This window comes from Delphinus delphis, chromosome 2 (genome assembly GCF_949987515.2).
Source record: "Delphinus delphis chromosome 2, mDelDel1.2, whole genome shotgun sequence".
NCBI classification, from domain to species: Eukaryota; Metazoa; Chordata; class Mammalia; order Artiodactyla; family Delphinidae; genus Delphinus; species Delphinus delphis.
In genome coordinates, this window is record NC_082684.1 from 13,430,826 (window position 1) to 13,445,332 (window position 14,507).

Genomic DNA, 14,507 nt, shown 5'->3' on the forward strand with positions numbered 1-14,507 from the left:
GGGCTGGCTGTGGACACTGGCTGCCCATCCATCCAGCAGAGTATGTTCTCAGACTTCACACAAGTGTCCAGAAGGGGTCAGGGGAACGAGCGATCTGGTTCTCCACTCCCCCCATCTCCCTACCCCGTGACAAGCAGTGGCTGGAATAAAACCTCAGAAACACTGCAGAAGGTGGCCCCGTGGCGGGCACGTCATCCGAGAGGCAGCCACTCTGCATTAGTGACCACCAGCGGCCGCCTCTGGCCAAGAACATGACCCAGCTTTCCTGACAGAGACATGACCTAGCAGCTAACAGCCTGGCCAAGGCTCTGCCACAAATCCCTGGGCATTTACCCAGCCAGGCGCGCTCTCCCCTCTGCCAGGGAGCTTTTTCAAAAATCTCACTGAGGTGCCCGAAGTTAAAGGAGCCAGACAAATGCAAACAGGTTTGGTTTACACAGCACAGTGATCTGCCCAGAAGGGCTTCACTCGCACTCCCAAGGGCATGCTGGGCGCTCACAGAGGTAGGCAGGGGAGAGGCTGGTGGTCCCATTTTCCAGATGAGGAAAAAAAGCCCAGAGAGGTTAACCGCTTGTCCTGGATTGCCCAGCTAGAAAGTGGCCAGAGCTTAGGTCTCTTGCCTCCTGCACCATTGTTCTCCCCACTGCAGGAAAATACAAGATGACCCACGTTCTCAAGTCATTCTGCCCCTGTGGATTGCGTCCCTACCTTGTATGCACCCTTGTGGCCGTGGCCTGCTGAGTCCCTTCTGGGGAGTCCCCCCTTCTCCCAGGCCCCTTCCAGGGAGAAGCTGCTGCCCAGGAGGAAGGCCATCATGTCCTTCAGCTGCCCCGAGGACTCCTCCAGCGAGGTCAGGCTGCCCGTGCAGGTGCCGAACTCATACTTCCAGAACTGGGACAGCCCGTCCTGGAGACACAAGGGAAAGCTCATAGGCCCCCAGACTCGGTATGGACTCTGACAATGCATTTTTAAAAAGGACTGGGGAGGGAGAAGAGGACACCTGGGGCTGAAATTTCAGACACCAGCACCAAGGTGGTGAGCACAGTTTTGGGCAGGGGGCCTTGCTGGCATCCTTCAACATCCTTCATCCTTTCCAGACTGGAAACTATCAAATCAGCATGAATATACTGTAGCCCCTGCCTCTACCCTATTATATTTCCTGTAACCTCAACCGGAAACCAGCCAAACCAGCAAGAAAAGGACAATGGTGTCCTCTCTGCCATCGAGGCGAGGCCCGCAGACCAAAGGGACAAGGAAGCTCTCAGTGCTAGCAGTGGAAAGGTCTTTCTCTGCTCTCTTAGAGAAACTCCTCCACAGGGTTGAAAGTCTTCAGTCATAAGCCTATTCTTCATTCACTCCAAAACCATTTTGCTGAGTCGCTCCTCCGTGCCAGGCACAGGCCAGGTGATGGGCTATAGTGATGGAGAGGATAACGGCCAGCCTTTAAGAAGCTTGAAATCCCACACTGGCAGGCGAGGCTCCATTGAAATCAGATGCTAGCAATACAGAGCAGTGAGTGCTAACTGCCTAGATAGAGGAGTGACTCAGAGAAGGGAGAAATCCATTCTCTCCCACAAATGGAGAGAGGCTGGAGCTGGGTCCTAAAGGTTGAATAGGAGTTCACCAGCTGGACAAGGGAGAAAGCACATCCTAGGCAGAGGGAGCGGCATGTGAACAGCATGGAGGCATCAAGGCCTTCAGAGCCGCTGAGAGGGCAGCATGGGAGGGGCTCGCAAAGGAGCTGACCTCGGACCCAGGTGGGGCTCTGAAGGCCCCTCCCACCCCTGGAGTCCACAAATGATAAGAGAAGAATGTTCCTGGGAACTTTTTCTCTGAGGAGATGGTTGGGGATGACTGGACTGTCGGAGGGGGTTAGGTACTGAGCCAGGGCCTGGTCACTACAGGCCTGATATCAAGTAAGGTACAAGCCACAGGAAGGCACCAAAGAACTGTATTTAAAAAAAAATATTTTATTTATGTACATACGTATGTATTTGGTTGTGCTGGGTCTTAGGAGCTCCTTAGTTGTGGCATGTGGGCTCCTTAGTTGCGGCATGCATGTGGGATCTAGTTCCCTGATGAGAGATTGAACCCGGGCCCCCTGCATTGGGTGCACGAAATCTTAACCACTGCGCCACCAGTGAAGTCCCTACACCAAAGAACTTTAAATGAGGGAGTCACGTGATCAGATGTAGAAAAAGACACTCCAGGGGGAGAGAAGATGGGGATGGGTTGGGAGAATAGGAGAGGGAAAGAGTGGGACAAGGAGAACAGTTAAGACGTCACAGGATTTTCGGAGAGAGATGTGAGCCTGAGCTAGGGCAGGAGAAATGTGGGCTCCCCAAGTGCTACTATGGAAGCAGAATCAGTAGGGCCATTTATTCCATATGTTGTATTTTAAAAGTCTGGGAGGGCTTCCCTGGTGGCGCAGTGGTTGAGAGTCTGCCTGCCGATGCAGGGGACACGGGTTCGTGACCCGGTCCGGGAAGATCCCACATGCCGCGGAGCGGCTGGGCCTGTGAGCCGTGGCCGCTAAGCCTGCGCGTCCGGAGCCTGTGCTCCGCAATGGGAGAGGCCACAGCAGTGAGAGGCCCGCGTACCGCAAAAAAAAAAAAAAAAAAAAAAGTCTGGGAGAACATTCATGACAGTATTAACAATGTCTGTCTCTGGATTTAATTGCAGGTGGTTTTATATCCTTCTTAATCCTGTGGAGTCAGGTTTCTAGCTTGGGCAATGAAGTGGACGGATGGCAGTGCCACCTGTCCAGGGCTGGACTTTCTTGGTAGTCCCAAAGATTTTTCCCAGGGCAGAGGCAGGGGCAGGGGACAGGGGTAGGAGTGGACATGCGAAGACGGCAGCCCCTTCCAAAGCAACAGTCATGAGTGAGGCTCCATGCCAGGCACCATGGGGTCCCCCAGGCTGGACAGAGAGGTTCCTGGTGACAGACACACCTGGCTGCAGCATCTGGCCACTCCCAAGCTTTAACCCCGAAAACTCAGGTTTTTTACCTGGTACCTGGGACAGCACCCAGGGCAGGCAACGTCCACTTGCCTGGCTCACTTTGGCCCAGCAGCGGCAGAGGGCCACTGTTGACTTGGCAGAACTTTTCAAAGGCCGGAGCAAGGGACCTGGGCAGGGCCACCACACTGGCTGGCTGGAGCCCTGGGTTTGGTGAGAGAAGGGAAGAATGCAGTCAGTTCCTTCTTGTAGAGGCTTTTTAACTTAACTTTTTGTTGAAGCGTAACATACACACAGAAAAACGCACGTACGTGTACAGCTTGATAACTTTCACAAAATGAACGCATCCATGGAACCGGCATCCTGGTCAAGACACAGAGTGTTACCAGCATCCCAGGACCCCCTATGCCCCTCCTGGTCATCATCCTCCACACGCCCCCCACAGGGATAGCCACTGCCCTGACTTCTAACGCCACAGATTCCTTTTGCCTGTCCTTCGTACATGTTCTTCCTAGAACGGAATCATACGGTATGTGTCTTTTGAGTCTACCTTCCTTCACTCACCAATAGTGGGTTCATTCTCATTGCTCTGTGGTGTATTCATTACTACAGTGCATTTACCTAAAACTATTGCTGATGGATATTTGAATCGCTTCCGGTGTCAGGTTATTACAAATGGTGCCTCCGTGAACCCTTTAGTACATGCATTTTGGGCACACGTGTGCACGGTTCTGTTTGGCACATACCTACGGTTGTAGGAAATATAATTGCTCAGCTTTAGTAGATGCGGCCGAGCAGGTTCCAAAGTGGTTGTGATATTGACCAGGGCTCTTGGCCTTCCCCAATCAATAGAAATTGATAAGAGGTCAATCAAGAAATTCTGGGTTTGGTGATTGGCCCCTTTATTGGGGCCCCTGCGGCCGCAGGAGGGAACGACAATTTCCCTTGCTCGCTTCCCGACGCAGGGTAAGCTGGTTCCTTACATGGGGTGAGGGTAGGGGTGTGTCTAGGGTCTGGGCCGGAGCTGTGGCTTAGGTGTTTTGCCCACCCTTTTGGTGGCGTTGAGTGCAGGGGTCATGCACAGTACCCTGCTTTTGCTCCTGACTCCCTGTTTTTGCTCCCAGCTCTTGAGAAGTGGCAGTTGGGTTTTTCGGTCTTTTTGTTATCTTTTGTCCAGAATGTGCCCCAACTGCGCATGCACACAGTTATTTTTAGTCTTTGCATTTTGTAGCTCGAGGAGACGTTCGTCCAGGTGCAAGCGTTGCAGCACTGCAGCAAACGGTCCCAGGTCCCAGCCGATCCCAGTTGTACCGATTTATACTCCCACCAGGGGGCGCGTGAGTTCCTGGTTGCTTCCTACCCGCTTCAACGCTTGGTGTTGCCTCTGCCTTTTTCATCCCAGCCTTTCCAGTGGCATCGAACTGTGGTTTTGATTTGCATCCCCCGATGAGTAATGCAGATGAGTGCCTTTTTGTTTGCTTTATTGGCAATTTGGGTATCCTTTTTGGGCAAGAGACCGTTCACTTCTTTTGTCTGGGCAGGTTCTTAACTGGGCAGGCTCAGAATCCTCGACTCTCCTCCAAAGAGATAGTTTTACTGGAGTTTTAGAGGAAGACCCCCACGTGCACGCCACAGTCTCCCCCGGGGGCAACCAGCCCACCTCTGGAATGGGAAGTCCTTTGGCTTTGGAGGCAAACAAACCCGAGTTTGAATCCTGATTCTGCCTCTGGCCACTGCTGTGACCCTGGGCTTGGTTTTCCCATGGATAAGATGGCAGTAATCATACCTACCTCAAAGAGAACTCCTTGAGTCCTTTCCTGTGTGTAAATCACCTAACACACCGGTATTCGGGAAGTAGGGGTTGGAGTTACATTCATTCAGTGAATCTTGTATAGACATTTAAAATTATGGTACAGAAGAAATATTTAAAGATATTAGAAGATATTTGGGATGTACCATTAAAGGTACATTACTAGGTAACAAAATATTATGTTCAGCATATTCTCCTTTTTAAAGGAGATAAGAGAAAGAACTAGAAGGAAACACATCTTCATGTTAATCATGGCTATCTCCACTGACAAGATGGTAGGTGATTTTAATTTTCTCCTTTGTGCTTTCCTCAATATTCTAGAATTTATGCAATAAATAGGTATCTGGAGGAAAACTGTAACTGGAGGAAAAACAAACAAGAAAAGTTATGTTTCAAAAAAAAGGACTGTTTCCTTAAAAAAAAAGATCATCCCAAAGAAAAATATACTCTTTTGGAGAAATAACCTTGGTGACAAATCTCCTAAATGCCGGGTATGCTCTATCAACAAGTGGACATTTCTTTTCTGCAATAATATCTGTCAGCTAGTATTTTCTGAGTGCTTATTATGTACCAGGATCTCTGTGCTAAGTAATTTACATGTGTAATCAATCATCTGTATTTTATACAAGAGGAGAGTAAGGCTCAGAGAGATAGAGTGACTTTCCCAGGGTTACACAGCTGGTATGTGGCACAGCCAGGATTCAAGCCTCAGACAGATGACCCCTGTGTCCCTCTGAGGTCACCACTGGGCTGCGGGCACGGGCCTCCCCGGGATGGGTCCACCATCACCTCCAGCATCTTCCTCCTTGGGCATGGGGTAGTGAAGCAGATGTGACCCTCTGCAGGGAAAGTCTGGGACTGGCTCCTGCTCTAACTGCCTGGAACTCATTACCTCAAACCCTACAGAGCCTGCCAATGCTACAGACTCTGCAAAGGAGGTCAAACTGTACACCCCCCGCTGCCGAAAGCTCAAGGAAGCTGGCTGCATGGCTCAAGCAAGCCCAGCGTGCTCCAAAAATAATCTGGAGTGAGGGAAGGGAATTCAGCCAGCCTAGAGGCCGCCCATCCCCTCCCCACACCTTTCTTACCTCCGAAGCCTGTTTCAAGAGCAAACTGGATTAATACCATAAATCACGAGGTATTACGTGCACAAAGCTTCTCTGTTTCCTTTTTAACTAAATGTACTTCAGAAGGCGCTGTGTTTCGGTTTTGCTCATCTCTACTGCTGGTCATAGCAAGTCCCCGCGTCGTCCCCATTAGTAACAGGACCTGGAATAGAAGGCTCCGTGGTGCCTTTTTGGAGGGGCGGTGGACACACGAGCTGGGGCTACTCTATGGTCTGCTGTCTCGGGCTCCATCTAAGGTCACGACAGCTTTTTCTTTGTGGCGAGAAATGAAGTGTGTCCTCTGAGTCCTTTTACCCAAAAATCAATGTTTTCATTTCTTTTTAAAAAACTTAATAACAAGAGAAACAAAAAAGAAGAAGAAGCAGCAGAAGCCTTTTAATGTTCCTAATCTGATCGAAAGCCCTGGAAGACGTAGTCCCAAGCTGGAGAGCGCCAGCTGTTCCACAAAATGGACTGCTTTCCTTGTGGAGAATCCACGACAGACAGCAGCTAACGTGGGTCCTGCATCTTATGTACATCAGCTCTGTGGGGAAGATTCCGTGGTTACTTTCAGTAATAGATGAGGCTCAGAGAGGTCACACAGTCTGCCCACGGCAACAGCCAGTAAGGAGCCACCTGCGCCCTTGGCCCCCCAAGGTTCTAGTGAGCAGGGTCGACCTGGTTGAGCTAGGGTTTGCTGGTCCATCATGTGTACGAAGGGTTGTGGTCCACTGTTCCTTGCTGACTCTGTAAAGCACACTTCCCGGTATTCACATCATTAGGAGCCCCCTCCCCCTTGACACTGGCCTGGGCCACATGACTTGCTGTGCTAACGGGACATTAGGAGGTGTGATGCAAGCAGAGGCTTGATATGTGCTTGTGCATTAGGGCTTGTCCTCTTGGAATATCTCCCACGGAGGCCTGAGCTACTCCGTAAAGAAGTTTGGCTTCCACTGCTAGAGGGGCTTCCTAGAGAGAGAAATGAGACGCTAGTCCCAGTGGTTCCAGCCATCCCAGTGGACCCTCCAGACATGTGAGGAAGAAGCCATCTTGGTTGTCTAGCCCAGTGGACACCCGTGGAGCCCAGCCTCAGGGCAGAATTATGGTTCAAACCACTAAGTTTGGGGTGGTTTGTTAGGCAAGACTAGATAATTGTTGGCCCACAAATAGCGACAGAGGCCGGACGTGTCCATAAACAAGGAAAATTGTCCTGCTTTAGTATTTTAATCTGTGTTGCTGGTGACTCCACCAGAACCAGAAAAGTCTTTCCCGTCGTGAAATTTTGCTGGGATTCAGGTCAGTGACAATTTGGATATCTGTTTTCTCTTGCAGGACCTTTTAGAGCCTTGGGCGTCACTCCCGGGATGTAGTAGGGAGATGGGTGCCACCAGTCCAAGGAGGGAGACTTGGTCTGAATCAAAAGCAGATTAAAATGCGGCGTAACATGGGGGCACTTTTCCCAGAAGGGAAAACCTTTCCATCACCGGAGGTCGTTGGCGGTTCTGCCTATGGAGCTGTGGGGACCAAGCAGAGCTGGTTGGTGATAGCCTTCGCACCTGAGTCTGGTCCAAGGTGCCCGCTCCTTCTGGGAAGTTAATTAGTGACCAGCGAGAATCTCCTTCTGCTCTGACTTGCCGTCTCCTGTGCAGAAGCTAGGCGTCTCAGGAGTTCCTGGGCCCTACGTGGCTGGTATTTCCAGGGAATATTTTTTTAACATCTTAGCACCACTCACCCCTAGCCATGCTGGACATGTTTCTGAGGTTTGGTTTCTTCTGTAGAATCAAACTCCTCACAGCAGAGGGAAGGCGGGACTTCAGGGGGAGCGGGAAGGTCATCCCTGGATGGGCCACAGAGGATCCGGGTTATGGGACAGGGAGGGACAGATGAGAAAGCACAGCTCCCTGGAAGGCAGCAGATGCAGCATCAGGACTGCCTCCCGACCTGCCCAGGGCTGCTCCTGGCCCTGTCCTGGGGTGGTTGTTATTTGGAGCAAGTTCTCGCCCAGCCCCATCCCCTTCATGTCTCAGTTTCTAATGAGAAATTCCTGACACTTCAAGATGCTCTTTCTCTGGCCTGGAATGTCCTCCCTGCCTCCCTCCCAGAAGGCCTTTCCATTCCTCAGAACTGGTTCAGAATCTTCTACCTCCAAGATGTATCCAACAGGCTCGTGCTGGCTGGCGCTGAGCTGCCTTGCCCCCAAAGCATTCTTTGAGCCACTGATTTGGGCCTGGAGTTGCAGTCAGCCTGATGTTCTACTTGACCCTGAACCCCCTTTCTCTCTCCCAGAGAGACCCCGAGTGCCTAGAGGGTAAGTCCATAACTTAGGGCTCTTCCTCAGCCCCCAGAGCACTTATCACAGCCTAAGCACGTAGCACACACCAAACCTACTTACGAGTAAGTGAAGAAACGAATGCATACCACGTGAGCTCACAAAGGAATTAATAGGCTAGATTTTCTGTCTACGTATGACTTCTGTTATTTAGATTTAGGACCTAGAAGGTAGAGATTTTATGTTTTCTTCTTTATATCCCCTCCTCTCACCACTACTATAGGCACAGTGTCTTATACAGATTTTTGGTGAATGAATAAAAACTGTAAATTTTAAAATATAGAGATAGTCTCAAAGCTCTAGGAAAATATGCTCAAAAAGTAATCCTATAAATTGACTTCTTATACTCTAGAAAGAGAGGCATCAACATGTCAGCAAAATCTAGGGCTAGATAGCCACGTTGTGTTGGCCTCCAAGGCACAGCCCATGTCCTCCTCATCTAAATATACCACGTGCCTAGCATAGTGCCTGACATGAAAGTGGGAGTTCATACGTGTCTGTTGAATGACTGACTGCAGGCTGGTTGAAAGCAGGATTCAAGGGCAGTGTCCATAGCGAAGGTTCTGGACAAGCCTGATTTTCCACAGTTCTTTCTATCTACAGAGACGAGCCCAATGGAATTCCAATTCACCAATGTGTGTTTTCAACTCTCATCTCCCAGACAGAAGATCATGTAAACCTCATGGCTATTTTCATGAAGAATTTGAGATTGTATAAAATCTCTAACACAAAAAATATAAAGATACTGTCCTGGAAGGGGTAGAGATACATTTGAAACTGACTGCAGGTGCTTTCATAGCTGCAGGAACAAAGGGCCGTGGAGGCACAGAGGAGAGGACAGTCGGTTCCCATGGGCTGGGGTAGGGGTGCCGGGAGGGTCAGGTGAGATTGGATTCCATACCCCAGCTGAAGATACTGAGGCTTAAAGCAGCTGCTTTGGCAGGTCAAGCCTGTGCTTGCCTGCCAGACTGAGCAAGCCCCCGCTGGGCCTGGCAAGCCTGTCCTTTTAGCCCAGCATCCAAGGTACCAGCTAACGTCCTGGATGTCTGTGGCTCCCTTGAGGTTTGTGGAGGGCTTAGCACCTCAGCCAGGCATTCAGCAAAGTTTGAAGAGAGAACCACTCCATAACCATGTGGGTCAGTGGCCAGAGCCCTCTGATAACTGACCTCACTTCACATCCGGAGGAGAGAGTGGAGTTTACCCCGAACCCGACGAAATGCGACACACCACAGGTATCTGTGGGCCCTCGCTCCCCATTATTGCTCTATAAGGCAGCAGATGCAAGCTGGGTGCTGTTTTGCAAATAAATTGTAGCCAGAAGACCCAAATCTGAGGGTAATTGCCTTTTCTTTCCTTTATTTATTGTTTTAATATAAATGTAAGTGGATCTAGGTAATTCCTATAATAATGTTACTTCCCTAGCCTGGAGATAGTTGAGTGTAGGTAGAAATCCTGCCCTGTGCAATGCATGCGGGGAGCGTGCCAGGCACTTAATGTCACTGGCTGTGCACGCTGGGAGGGAAAGAAGGTCGAGGACCCCCACTCAACAGGGTCGTTCCCTTGAAGGCAGGGGCCAAACAGAGCGTGAAGTACATGTTCATTGGCTCCTGCCAAAGAAATGCCCTCAGTAACCAACCAGAGCAAGTCAGTCATAAAATAAATGATAGGGAGAGCACTGTGGGCCAGGCACTGTGCTGGGCCCTTCACCCTCATTGGTTTACAACCACTGGCTCCCCACCACTGCCCCACAAAGAAGACATTCCCACTATAGGCAAGGAAACTGGGGCTCAGGGAAGTCAAAGAGGTTCCATAAATAGGAAGTAGCAGAGCCCAAATTCAAAAGCAAGTCTAAGTTCATGCTTGCTTGATCAATACCTATTTATCTATGGATATTTTCTATGTATCTATGTATCCATCCAACCTTACATCCACCCACCCACCCATCCATCATCTATCCTGTGGTGCTAATAGGAATCACATCCTCAGGAACATCAGAGGCCTTGTCCCTTTCCCCACAAGGTGATTCTGGGGCCAGGGTTCAAACGTGTTTCTTTGTGGACTGATCCCTGGACTCAGGCTTCTCAGGACCTCCGTGAACTCACTGCTGAGTGGCCCAGGTGTTGCGTTGTCCTGCTAGGCCTTACTCTAGAAGTAAGGTCAGATGGGATCCAGTCAGTAAGACTTGGTCAGACTCCAAAAAGCCACCTTTCTGCTGTGAGGTCTCTCTTTTCTCCTTAGAGAATAACAAACTATCAAACCCACAAATATCATTCCCCAGTATCGAATATGCCAGAGAGGAGGACCCATGGCCATTCAATTCCTTAGCAGGATCTGAAACACCCAAAGCCTCAGTGTAAACATATCTTATCTGTGCCTGTCACAGATGACTGAAATTCTACCATTAGAAAGTCATTCCTCTGCTTTACCCAAGCAATCCAATTCTGGGAATATAACCTCCAGATGTGTTCAAAAGTGGATGAGATAATGCCAGCACAGAGGCAGCACTGTTTATAATAGAAACAATTTAGAAACAACCTAATAGAGGCTGCTTAAATACATGGAGGACTGGTTAAGTAGAGGAGAAGCTAAACTATGGTACATCCCTACCGTCCATCTAAACCATACATAGATGATATGTAACCATTAAAAGAATAAGCCTACTCTATACGCCTCAAATGCAAAAACTCCCAAAGATGTAAAGTGAACAAGGCAAGGTGAAGACTTCTGTATTGAATAACACACAACCGATCAGTTCAAATGCACAGAGACCTGCTCTGGAAGGATGGAGAAGAGCTTGGCACCAGTGATGGCTGTAGAGAGGGAAACTGAGCAGATGGGGGCTTGGTCAGGAGCAGTGGCTGCTACACGATTTTATGTGAATGGTACCCTCTGGAGTTGTGCCACAGGGTGACCCTGGTGGAAGAGGGACTCTCTGCAACTTTGAATAGCACAACATGTAAGTATTACCTAATAAAAAAATGGAATTTAATTTAAACACACATTAGGAAGGTAGAATCAGGTCATTATGATAAAATAAGCTACTCCTTATACTTCTGAGGATCTGGGTCACTTGGTTTTCACTCTTTCAGGAAATATTTATTTAGTCCCAACCGTGTGGGGTATGCTGAGTATACGGAGGTGAGTAAAACAGATCCTATTCCCGTTCGAGAGGCGTGGATGCCTGGGAGTGTGAACACCACAGTGATAATAACAACAGCTGTCATTCACCAAGTGCTTGCTCGATGCCCAGGGTCCAGGCACCATCCACCACCCATCCATGCAACAGGCACTGTGGTCCAGAGCACAGTTTTGGGGCAAACTGTCTGAATTCTAAGCGTGCCTCTACACTTAAGAGGGAATCATTAACTGCTCTGTGCCTATTTTCTCACCTGTAAACAGGGGCTAATAACCGTTTGCTCCTCATTGAGTTGTGGTGAGGATTTTAGTGACGCTTGTGAGGTTCTTAGAACAATTCCTGGCCGGGCCCACAGGTAGCAAGGTGCAAGCACTGTGTATGTTTATTCCTCCTTGCCCAGCTGAGCATGCTGCAGATACAGTGGGAATGAGACAGACACAGCCCACGCACACAGAGGGTTTACCACCCCCCAGAGACAGACATTAAACACGTAATTACCATTGTGTCGTCTCCCAGGGAGAGACAGAAAAATAAATAGGTAACTATAACTGCATGTGCTGAGCGCTCCTGGGCCACATGGACTGCAGGTGGAGGAGAAAAAGGGGCTGAGTCTAGAACGAAGAGTAGGGGTCAGACTAGCAGAAGTGTGGGGAGAGAGGGTGCTCTAGGCCAGGGCACAGCACGAGCGAGGGCAAGGAGGTACGTGCAGGGAACCAGCTTCCGGTGCCGTTGGAGTATACACTGCACGGGAGGAGGTGAACGGAGCAGGGGCTGGGAGGGTAAGCAGAGGCCAGCTCCCGAAGGAATTTGGATTTGTCCCCTGAGCAATGGGAAATCACGAAGGTTTTCAGCAATAGAGTGACTTGGTAAGATGTGCCCTTTATGAAGATGGCTCTGGCTACGGGTAGCAGACGGACTGCAGGGCAGGCAAAGCAGGAAGCTGGCAGATGAGATAGGAGGCCAGGCCAGAGAGATGAGCATCTAGAAAGCCTCCCTCCCAAAAAAGAACCTGGCAGGAGAGAGGCTGCCTTAACCCTGCATGTGCCCTGCTGGACCAGCCAGTGCTCAGCGGAAGTTGCTCCTGTGAAGTGGGACCACGGGATCACACACACACAAGGGAGCAGGTTTTCTGTTTCCCTTCAGTTCTGCCAGGACAGGCCTTTTGGTCTGTTTTACTCCTTGCAGTATCTCCAGCACCTGTAACAATGCCTGGCACATGGAAGGCACCCAATAAGTGTCCTCTGTCGGAGAGGCGGGGGATGGGCAGAGCAAATAGGATGTATCAGTACAAAGGCAACCAAGACGAGGCAGCCAGGGAGGCAGGAGATGTGGCTCAGCAGCCAAGGAAGCAAGTGTCTTAAAGAACAATTTGTGATCACGGAGGTCAAGGAGGATAAAGCCCAACAGGCGTCCGTCAGATCTTGTAACTCACGCTCTCTCTCCCTCACTACCATGAGGAAGCCGTCACAGCTCTGTCGGCCAGCAAGCCCGGGAGGCATCACATATGTACGTACACAGATCATACTTAGGACCTGACCTTGAGGGGTGCAAAAAATAGTAGAAGACACAGCCCATTTCCTTGATATTCACAGTCTAGCCAGGAAGATCTCATTATTCACTACAAGGCAGTTCACAGTGTTACAAAACTCCATTTCTGGTTTCTGTAGCTGTCCCTGGATCACCTCCCCAGAGTCCTATAATTTGATAACGGAAGCATGGAATTAAGTAGGTGTACAGACCTTGTCTTCACTCATTAATTTTTGTGGTGGGAGTTGCTCAATGTTTGCCAAGAAGGTTGCTGGTGGCAGCCTAAACACAACTGCGAATTTGCAAAGTAGATGTGGCTGTAAGGAAGACGGCATCCTGGCTGTATAAATATTTCATAAAATTTTTTCATTACAATAACAGAGACAAAAGATTGGGGAAATGCTGGCAGTCATGATTAGAATTGTCTATGTAATAGGTCAGACACAAGTGTTCCCAATATGCAAAGGATTGTTAGCAATACAATTACTTTCAACCAAAGTCAGTGGTGGTCCCTTCCACTTCCTCTTCCTAAACAATTTGGTCCTAAAGTCATTAGGTGGAGTGGAGAGGTAGGAGTCCATGGCGGGGATGGAGGGCAGGAAGCCATGAAGGCCCAAGGTGGGGGTCAGGGCCAAGTAATGAGGAGGACATCCCCACGGAGGGTGGCCTGGCCTGTGGTGTCACAGCCCGATCAGGGTAAGGGGGGATTCTTCAGAGTGCTGGGGAATGGCAGCCTGGCAAATGGTATCAGAGGGTAAGGAGTGTATCTGTGTATGTGTGTGTTTGCAGAGAAACATATATTCCTTAGCCCTGCCTGGGAGCAGCAACATCTCAATAGGAATGAGCACATCTACTGCCCAGATCTTGGATTCTAAATACCATTTTCCATTAAAATGAATTAAGACTCCTTGGAGAAGAGGCTGATTTCCAGAACTGAGGCAAGAACAGAAGATAAGCCTTGAACATCTTGTCATGCCAGAAAGCACATGGATGTGCTCAAAGAATGATGGGCCCATACAGAAAGGACACAGATCGAAGGGGCTCTCACTGGTCAAGCTGGGGCCAAGGTGCACTTTAAATAATGATGGGAATGGAGTATAACTCACTAATACAGGAATCCATAAGTCTATACGGATATAAAAAATAATTAAAGTTGATGAGGCATGTGATATTTACCTAGTTTCAAAGTACCTCCCCAGGGACTTCCCTGGTGGTCCAGTGGGTAAGACTCCTTGCTCCCAATGCAGGAGGCCCAGGTTCAATCCCTGGCTGGGGAACTAGATCCCACATGCATGCCGCAACTAAGAGTCTACATGACGCAACTAAAAGATCCTGCATGCTGCAATGAAGATCCCGTGTGCCACAACTAAGACCCAGTGCAGCCTAAATAAATAAATAAAGTACCTCCCCATAAAATACCTATTAATCAGAAAGGAGGAAAAGACTAACTTTATAGTGGTGAAACCTGGTAGACACCACCTTAATCATGGGATCAAAGTGCACATCATTAGTATAGAAACAAATCACAATGGTGAACCCCTTGGCAGGGGGCAAGAAGAGCACAGTGTCACTGCTGTGATTTTTCTGCCAGAACTGCATCACCTGAATCTGACCATGAGGAAACCTTAGACAGACATTCTA

At 49.4% G+C, this 14,507-nt stretch overlaps 1 protein-coding gene and 1 non-coding gene across 2 annotated transcripts in view; one reads left to right on the forward strand and one right to left on the reverse strand.

The window, feature by feature from the left end:
• DGLUCY (D-glutamate cyclase) overlaps positions 1-7,709 on the reverse strand; it is a 46,469-nt gene extending 38,760 nt beyond the window's left edge. Inside the window, 4 exon segments of the mRNA XM_060001261.1 lie at positions 709-891; positions 2,904-2,919; positions 3,009-3,162; positions 7,607-7,709. Coding sequence (XP_059857244.1) covers positions 709-891; positions 2,904-2,919; positions 3,009-3,162; positions 7,607-7,709 — 456 coding nt within the window.
• Positions 7,710-14,070: 6,361 nt separating this feature from the next.
• TRNAW-CCA (transfer RNA tryptophan (anticodon CCA)) lies at positions 14,071-14,143 on the forward strand. Its single transcript has one exon. It is a non-coding gene; the product is annotated as a tRNA-Trp (tRNA).
• Positions 14,144-14,507: the final 364 nt, after the last annotated feature.